General features: G+C 46.8%; 1 protein-coding gene across 2 annotated transcripts in view; it reads left to right on the top strand.

Annotated features, from left to right (window-relative positions):
* The window catches only part of LAMTOR5 (late endosomal/lysosomal adaptor, MAPK and MTOR activator 5), a 169185-nt gene that overhangs the window by 92295 nt on the left and 67215 nt on the right, over nt 1–9675 (top strand). Inside the window, exon 4 of one of the 2 annotated variants that reach the window (XM_073615866.1) lies at nt 5018–5318. The exons of the other annotated variant lie outside the window; for it this stretch is intronic. Within the exon in view, the coding sequence (XP_073471967.1) occupies nt 5018–5303 (286 nt within the window). The 3' untranslated portion in view covers nt 5304–5318. Of the gene's footprint in view, nt 1–5017; nt 5319–9675 lie in introns of those variants that run through there. 2 annotated transcript variants of the gene reach the window in all.

The following is a 9675-nucleotide window of genomic DNA, read 5'->3' as shown; positions in this document are numbered from 1 at the left end:
GTTAATATTAGGCAAGCTTATCTTAATATGCAGATCCCAGTGACTAACCATACTGATCGGGCCTTCCTGGCATTGGATGCCATTAGGGCCATTCTACACTGTCAAATGCCTTATCTTTGGTCCGTTATGGAGAAAGTTGGTCTGGGGGGTACATTCTGTCAATGGGTTCAACTATTATACAGTACTTTAGCCCTAGGGCTTCGATTAGGGTTAATAGCATACAGTCTTCCTCCTTTATGCTATTTCGTGGCACAAGGCAGGGGTGTCCTTTGTCATCCCTCCTCTTTGCCATTGCTATTGAACCATTGGCATGCCTTCTCTGGGTGGCTTCAGATGTAACGGGTTTGGTAAGAGAAAATATAGAAGAAAAGGTAGCATTATATGCTGGCAATGTTATCCTATTTTTATCTAATCTTCCCTCCTCTGTGCAAGCGGTTATGAGCTATATGGATGAGTTTTCTAAGTTCTCAAGGCTTGCTATTAATTGGGAGAAGTCTGTGCTTCTGCCACTGAATCCACTCCTGAAGGATTTGCCATCAATATGCCCACAACTTGTAATTGCTTCCTCTGTCAAATATCTGGGAGTTACCATGACCGCATCCCCTTTGTCATATATAGCGGACAATATTGGTCCATTACTGACAAGATTTCAAATTCAAAGTAGGGTTTGGTGTAAACTTCCCCTTTCATTAATAGGCTGTACAAATTTAATTAAGATTGTCTGGATGCCACAACTTATATTTTTAACATAATTCCTCAATTTGTATCCCTTTGAAGAACTTTATTAAGATTAATAGGATATTTAGAAATTTGATTTGGGGAAAGAAGACCCCCCCCCCCCCTCCAAATATCAAACTAGATATCTTACAATATCCAAAGGAGGCTGGGGGGTTAGCGGCCCCAAACCCGAGGATTTATTTTCTCGCTGCTCAATTGCAGCATCTACTACAGTGGGAGTCGGAGGCTCCCTCATTTCGCTTAGTCTCTTTTGGTTTTCAAGGACGCCAGCCGCTATTGGTCCTTGAGGGGGCATCGGGGTGCTCCTCCTTTTCTAATATACACACCCTGGTACTTGTATATAAGGTGTGGGTCTGTTAAAAGGATAATGGGGGTTTCCTCCCTAACTAAATATAACCCTATTTGGGGCAATGAAAGGCTACCTCGGATATTGATCCTCCAGGGCTTTCAGCGATGGGAATAAGTGGGAATTCTTACCCCCTCTCAACTCTGAGAGGGGTGTACTTAAATCTTTTGATCAGTTGGTAAGGGGATTTTCTTTGAACCCTAGATGGTTCTATCAATTTTTGCAGCTGCGACATGGCTTTTATGCCAAATTTTCTTTTTCTCCAGTTTTCTTTCCCCTGGTCCCAGTCTTGGAAAGAGTGGCTCAGGCATCTGCTACCAAAGGCCTAATATCCGCTACGTATAAGTCTCTATTACAGTGTACTTCCAATAAGTTTCATTGTCCATCTAGAGAGAAATGGGAGCACGATCTTGGTCCTATCTCTGACTGTGTCTGGGATAGGATCTTTCGGGCTTTTCCTCTTCTATCTTTCACCCTCATTTAGATTAACACAATTTTACATATTGCCCAGGGCGTATAGGACCTCAGCATTTTTAATTAATATTGGCTTAACAACTGACTCGGCTTGCTCCACATGTGGCAATCCGGGGTCATTGATACATTTACTATGGCGATGCCTGAAACTTCAGAGGTAATGGGCAGAGGTTGTGGGTACACTTAATGGGCTCTTGGATTTGAATCTTTCAGTGGATCCTTTAATATGTCTACTGGGCTATCTTACAATATATGGTAAACGTTCCGCGATACCCCCAACTGTGATAAACCAATGTGAAATATAAATTAGTGAAAATCTATTTTAGAAGTGCATAAAAAAACACACAAAATCGCAAATATATGAAACATAAATAATCCTGAGTGCTGCAACTAAAAAACCTTGAACATGAGGTTTTATACCGTATAAAGAAAAAAGTTCAGTGCGCTACTCAAATAATAATGTGAATATAAAGAAATAAAAAAATTATAGTTCATATGGAAAATGATGGTATGCTACGAGTGGTCTTGCTGGAGCAGCTAATGGAGGAGAGCATTCCTGATTGCTGCCTCTGAAATTTCAACTACCAGGCATGGAGGGAAGTCTGTCTCTATTCAAAGACCAGCTGTTCCTGACCCCGAGAGGAGTTTGTTCAGGCTCACATGATCTCTGTGGTGGGGATCCATCAAATCTGGTAAGCAGCCCCCTTTTCCTATTTCTGCACTGTCTTAGAAGATCCATAGAAGATTTACTGAAGATTTAAAGAGGAATCACACCTCCGGTTTATGATACCATCATTTTCTATATGAACTATCATTTTTTTATTTCTTTATATTCACATTATTATTTGAGTAGCGCCCTGAACTTTTTTCTTTATACTGGGCTATCTTGATAGCTCAGTGCTTAAACCACCAAGGTGGTTTACTGTTGCACGAGCGCTCTTTGTGACTAGGAGACAAACTGCCATTAGGTGGACCTCCCCTCACCCTCCGACTATATCTGATTGGATATTTGATCTGAATAGATCCATTTCCTATGAGAGGCATGCTTTCTTTATGGGAAATTTATCTAAGAGGTTTGATACTATTTGGAAGCGGTGGCTTGACCATATGGATACGGAACTGAATTAGGAGATCCCTTTTGACAGAACATAGACATTGTGTATGCTTTTTGTGTTTTGATTTCAATGTTATTATGTTGTGGTATAAAAAAAAAAATAATAAAATCCAATTAAAAAAAGTATAATTACGAGCATTTCATAAACATTTCATACGTGTCAAAGGGTTTTATTGACAATTACATTAAGTTTATGCAGAGAGTCAATATTTGCAGTTTTGACCTTTCTATTTAGACCTCTGCAATTTTCCTGGCATGCTGTCAGTTAACTTCTGGGCCACATCCAGACTTATGGCAGCCCATTCTTGCATAATCAATGCTTGGAATTCGTCAGAAATTGTGGGGGCTTTTATGTTCACCTGCCTCTTAATGGATTGACCACAAGTTCTCAATAGGATTAAGGTCTGGGGCATTTTCTGGCCATGGACCCAATTCGATGTTTTGTTCCCCAAGCCACTTAGTTATCACTTTTGCCTTATGCCAAGGTGCTGCATCATTCTGCAAAAGGCATTGTTCGTCACAAAACTGTTCTTGGATGGTTGGGAGAAGTTGCTCTCCGAGGATTTTTTTTTACCATTCTTTATTGATGGCTATGTTCTTAGGCAAAATTGTGAGTCAGCCCACCCCCTTGGCTGAGAAGCAACCTCACATATGAATGGATGCTTTACTGTTGGTATGACACAGGACTGATGGTGGCGCTCACCTTTTCTTCTCCGGACAAGGTTTTTCTGGATGCCCCAAAAAAGTAGCTTGAGGGCTTCCATATGGTAGAAGATGTAGGATTTCAAAGGAACCGAAGTACGCTGCTTCTAAGACCACTGGGAAGTTTGTGTAGTTCTAGACCACCTTGCGGCCAAGGTTTACACAATGTCTTTTTACTGAAGCGAGGGGGGCTGGACTTTCACAAAAAGGAGGAAAGGAGTGAATTTTTTTATAAAACTTTTTTGGGACCCAGACAGGTGAATGTCTTAGAACATAAAAGAAGACTGCGTATCTTCAGTTTAACAAGATTGATTTTCCCTATAAGGTAAATTGTCCCAGGCCTTTCATTTTTGTTTAGAGGCCAACAGGGGATTTAACCACTAGGCGTCCGCGCTATAGCCGAAAGACGGCTACAGCGCGGACTTCAATTGCCGGGAGGGCGTCCCTGGACATCCTCCTGTTTACTTCCGCGTTGCGCGCTCCTGCGGGCGCACATCGGGGGAGTTTTGTGCTGGCCATGTCCCTTGGACACAGCCAGTCACAGATCCCTGAAAACGGCCAATTATAGCGGCCGTTTTCAGCGCGATCGGCTGTGCCAATGAGAGACGATCTCATATGTAAACATATGAGATCATCTCTCATCGCCGGCTCTTCCTCCTCACACAGAGACAGCGTGTGAGGAGGGAGAGCGAACCGCCGAGGCGGTAAGTGAAAAGAAAAATAAAAACGAAAAAAAAAGTGTCCCCACTGCCATCGGTCCTGCCATCTGTCCCTGCTGTTATGTCCCTGCCATCTGTCCCTGCTGTTATGTCCCTGCCATCTGTCCCTGCTGTCATGTCCCTGCCATCTGTCTCTGCTGTGATGTCCCTGCCATCTGTCCCTGCTGTCATGTCCCTGCCATCTGTCCCCACTGCCATCTGTCCCCAGTACCACGTATAAGTGCCATCTGTCATCAGTGCCACCTGTCAGTGTCACGTGCTGTCAGGAGCCAGGGAGCGCCTCCGCTCGCCGGGCTCCAGTGCGCATGCGCACGGGACGAGCGCTTCGCCACACACCCGTCCGCGGCCTGATGGTGCGGCGCGCGCGGGTGCACGGCGGTCCCCGTGTGCGCGCCGTAGCCCGTGCGGGTGCCCGGTAGCGCGTCACACTGACGCGCTCGCCGGGCAGGGAGGCTTTATCTGACGACTCCAGCACCCAGTCGGGTTGCTGGTTTGTCGTCAGCTCTCCCTGTTCCCTGAGCCTGTGTTCCCTGTGATATTGCCTGATCTGTGTACCGAACCTCTGCTAGCCTGTTTAACTACTACTCTCCCGGATTGCCCTGTACTGATTGCCTGATTTGTGTACCGGACCTCTGCTGGACTGTTTAACCACTTCTCTCCCGGATTGCCCCTGTACCTGTTGCCTAATCTGTGTACCAAACCCCCTGGCTTGTTTAACTACTACTCTGCTGGACTATCCTGTCAATAACCTGCCTGACCTGTGTACCAAATCCCTGGCCTGTTTAACCACTACTCTGCTGGACTGTCTTGATTATACCTGCCTAATCTGTGTACCAGACCCTGGCCTGCTTAACTACCGCTCTGCTGGATCTTGTGATACCCTGATTACCACCTGTTGTTCTCTACCTCTGCTTGTGTTCTCAGCCCTGTATCCTGCGGATCCCAAGACACCCGCTTCCAGCCTTTGGTACCAACCACCCTACCGGAAGCCCGTGCCTCCGCGTGCCTCCAGCCCTCTGTACCCATTTCGGGGGTCTGGGTGCGCGTGGTTGTAAGGGCGAGCCGCTCTCGGCATCTCGGCCTCGGTGAGTATTTGTCCCTGACACGTGCCATCTGTCATCAGTGTCACGTGTCATCAGTGCCACGTATTAGTGCCATCTGTCATCAGTGCCACGTATTAGTGCCATCTTTCATCAGAGCCACGTATTAGTGCCATCTGTCAGGGCCATCTGTCATCAGTGCCACATATTAGTGCCATCTGTCATCAGTGTCACGTGTCATTAGTGCCACGTATTAGTGCCATCTGTCATCAGTGCCACGTATTAGTGCCATCTGTCATCAGTGCCATGTATTAGTGCCATCTGTCATCAGTGCCACATCAGTGTCAGTGCCACGTATCAGTGCCATCTGTCATCGGTGCCACGTATCAGTGCCACGTATCAGTGCCATCTGTCATCAGTGCCACGTATCAGTGCCACGTATCAGTGCCACGTATCAGTGCCACGTATCAGTGCCATCTGTCATCAGTGCTACTTCAGTGTCACATGTCATTGTCCTGGTTCTCCAGGGCCTTCAAAAGTGTAATAGGTAGTCAACAAGTTAGATGTGTAATTTATGTTCCTAGAACAGGTGATGGTGCTCCCTGCATGTTGGGCCTCTCTATGTGGCCAGGCTGTGAAAGTCCCACACATGTGGTATCCCCATACTCAGGAGGAGTAGCAGAATGTATTTTGGGGTGTCATTTGTGGTATATACATGCCATGTGAGAGAAATAACCTAAATAACCTATTACAATGACATTTTGCAAAGCATTGTGGGAAAAAATGACAACATCAAAAACCTCACCATGCATCTTACTAAATACCTTGGAATGTCTACTTTCAAAAAAGGGGTCATTTTGGGGGTATTTGTACTTTCCTGACTTGTTCGGGTCGCAAGAAATGAGATAGGCCGTCAGTACATCAGGTGTGATCAATTTTTTATGATTTGCACCATAACTTGTAGACTCTCTAACTTTCACACAGACCAAATAATATCCACTAATTTGGGTTATTTTTACCAAACATATGTAGCATTATAAATTGTGGCCAAAATTTATGAAGAAAAATTACTAATTTGCAAAATTTTATCACAGAAACAAAGAAAAATGTGTTTTTTTTCAAAATTTTCGGTCTTTTTTCATTTATAGCGCAAAAAATAAAAAACCCAGAGGTGATCAAATACCACCAAAAGAAAGCTCTATTTGTATGAAAAAAATGGACAAAAAATTAATTTGGGTACAGTATTACATGACTGAGTAATTGTCATTCAAAATGTGAGAGCACTGAAAGCTGAAAATTGGTCTGGTCAGGAGGGGGGGTTTAAGTGCCCAGTTGTCAAGTGGTTAAATTCAGTTTGGGGAAATTAATAGTTTAAATATTTATCCCCACTGCGTGGTGCTCTGGTGGTGCGGGTACTGCGTGACGCTCTGGTGGTGCGGGTGCTGTGACGCTCTGGTGGTGCGGGTGCTGTGTGGCACTCTGGTGGTGCGGGTACTGCGTGGCGCTCTGGTGGTGCGGGTACAGCGTGGCGCTCTGGTGGTGCGGGTACTGCATGGCGCTCTGCTGGTGCAGGTACTGCATGGCGCTCTGGTGGTGCAGGTGCTATGTGGCTCTCTGGTGGTGCAGGTGCTATGTGGCTCTCTGGTGTGGGTACAGCGTGGCACTCTGGTGGTGTGGGTACAGCGTGGTGCTCTCTGGTGGTGTGGGTACAGTGTGGCGCTCTGGTGGTGCGGGTACTGCGTGGCTCTCATGGCTCTCTGGTGGTGTGGGTACAGCGTAGCTCTCTGGTGGTGAGGGTACAGCGTGACGCTCTCTCTCTGGTGGTGTGGGTACAGCGTGGCTCTATCTGGTGGTGCTGGGGCTATTGGTTCCCCCAGCACAGTCCTCTTACTTTTTCCATGTCTCCTGTAGTACCTGCTTGTTTCCGGGTTTTCTCTTGTCCCCCCCAGCAGAGTGCATGCTGGGGACTGTAGCCGTCTCCCTGCTGAGATCAATTGGGCATCCTAGCTCTGGGACTACATTTCCCATGATGCCCAACTAGTTATTTCTGATTGGCCCTCCGCTGTGGCCAATTGGGAGGGAAGAAGAACAAGCAGGAAGCTTTCTTCTCTCCAGTCCTGTGCTGCCGACGAGCCTGACATAAGAAAGAGGGAGAGGGGGGGACATCCTGACAGCGACCCAGAGGAGGAGGAACCAGGGGCCGAGAGTGAAACTCTCAGCGTGGCTCTGAGGCTGAGCTGTGTGTGAGAGACACACAGCTCAGCCCATGCAGCTACTAGTTCCACCGGAGAGGGCACAGGCACAGCCGCATAGCGGTAGGCGAGCGGCGGCCGTGGCCTGTGTTAACCCTGTCCAGGCTGCGGTCGCCACTTACCTCCCGCTGTGCGGCCTGAACATCAACAGGCCACAGGAACGGGCGGCCCACTGGGCAAATGCCCGGTCTGCCCTATGGCCAGTTCGGGCCTGCATCTCAGTGTGGGCATTTTCTTGACACGTCTAGCATTGCCCCACAGGAAGTATCATATTTAGTATTTCCTCAAAAAAAAAAACACTGTCTCATATTTCGTTTTACAAATCATGTGTTGTATACAGTATGTATGTATTTTATATGAACTATCAAAAATTTTATTATTTTTATACGTGCCTACAAAGTCCATTTTTCCCAATTACAATATTTCCAGTTACTGGGCACCAGGCATTGTTAGTCTGAAAGAGGTTGATGTCGACCCCAGGTCCGGATTGTTGGTTTCTGGAGACCGCAAGATGAAGGACGTAATGGTTTTGAAATCGAGTTAGGTGGTGTCTGTATCTGGCTGCCAGTGCCACTAAAGGTGAATTCGCTAGGCTGCAGAAAACCATAGAAGGCCAGGTAGATGGCCGCTTAGATGACTAGACTGGGCAAAACCCCGAACGGGGAATGTGCAAGGACTTCAGACATGTCCCTAAAGATGGCACTTGTTATGGGCAAGCGTTTGCTGTTGGCTATGGGCTGATACTTCTGGATGCCACATAGGAGGGACCTCACTGTATGGGCTGTGAACAGAGATGGCTTTCCGGGGTCCCGTAACGACAGGAAATGCTGGATGCCGGCTAGGTATAGCCTGATAGTGTTATGAGAAAGAGCCAGCTGCATGTGGCAATACGATATGAAGGTTAGGACGTGCCTAATGTCGCTGGACGTTTTTACAGGACATGAGGCTAAAAACCTGCAGTAGGTGTTCCAAGCATTGCGATAGGCCTGTGCTGGGTTGTGTTGGCAAGGTGTGGCTTCAGTCCATCGTTAGCTGTGACCAAGGTGGGATAAGAGTAGTCATTGGGTCGGCTCCCGTTTCCTGCTGGAGGAATGGAATAAAATTGAAACAAGACAGCACATCTGCTGCGACATTGTGCTTGCCTGGAATGTGCTTACAGTGAATGTTAAATTGGTGATGCAGTGACAATTGCACCAGCCTGCGCAGGAAGGACATGATGGGGAGCAATTTGTACCTACCCTTATTGATGATGTCGGCCGTAGCCTTATTGTAGTGAAGATCACCGTTTGCCCTGTCCACATGTGGCCCCAGACCTAGGCAGCTGCCATGATGGGATATAGTTTGAACAATGATGAAGAATAAGTAAAACAAGGGATTAGGATTTCTGGAGGCCAAGGTCCAGGGAACCAGTGATGGCCAAAAATTGCAGCAAAGCCTGTGTTGGCTGCGGCATCTGTGACTACCTGTGGTGACCGAGCTGATGCTGACTGGATGAACATCGATATGCCATTCCAGTTGGTGAGGAACTCATCCCATATTGCTAAATCTACTATCGCTGCTGGGTCTAACTTGAGAATTTGATCAGGGTCTTCTACTTGAGCGAGAAAAACCAAGAACCGTGAGATGAAAGACCGCCCCTAAGGAATAATTCTCATGGCAAAATTGAGCAACGAGGACTGCAGCTGTCTCTTGGTACACCCTTGCAACAGGGTAAAGTCATGGATGACCGACTTAATACGGGCCAGTTTGTCAGAAGGCAGGCCAAAGTGATGCCTAAGAAGGTGATAGAATGTGCCGAGCCCTCCACTTTATGTTCGGCTATGGTCACGTTGAGTTTGTTAAACACCACTCTTAATCTGTCTAGATCGGGGTATGTCTGACTGTTCAATGAGCAGAAAATCATTGAGGTAATGGATGACCATCTGACATTTGGCCTGGTGATATAGGATCAATGTAAGGGACTAGGCGAAAATGTCGAACAGCCACGGGCTGCTTTTGGACCTGAAGGTCAACTTGGTAGCAAACTAATAGGAATCCCTCCATTTAATGCCGTGCCATCGCCAGAGGCATGGCTCGATAGGCAGGAATTCGAATGCTGCTTTAGACAGCCAGGCGCCGGTACCTATTTTAATGATGGCCTGGAAGGCCAAGTCAACTGAGGCGTACTTGAGGGAGCATTCCTCAGAAGGAATCGAGGAATTCATACTCTGGATGTGAGAAGAATGAGGTGCAGACAAATCGTACACTAAGCAAAGTTTATTGGAGAACTTGCCCTTGACAAGCCTAATAG

This window comes from Aquarana catesbeiana, linkage group LG02 (assembly GCF_042186555.1).
Source record: "Aquarana catesbeiana isolate 2022-GZ linkage group LG02, ASM4218655v1, whole genome shotgun sequence".
Lineage (NCBI taxonomy): Eukaryota > Metazoa > Chordata > Amphibia > Anura > Ranidae > Aquarana > Aquarana catesbeiana.
The sequence above is the reverse complement of the archived record's forward strand: the minus strand, read 5'-3'. Positions and strand labels throughout refer to the sequence as shown.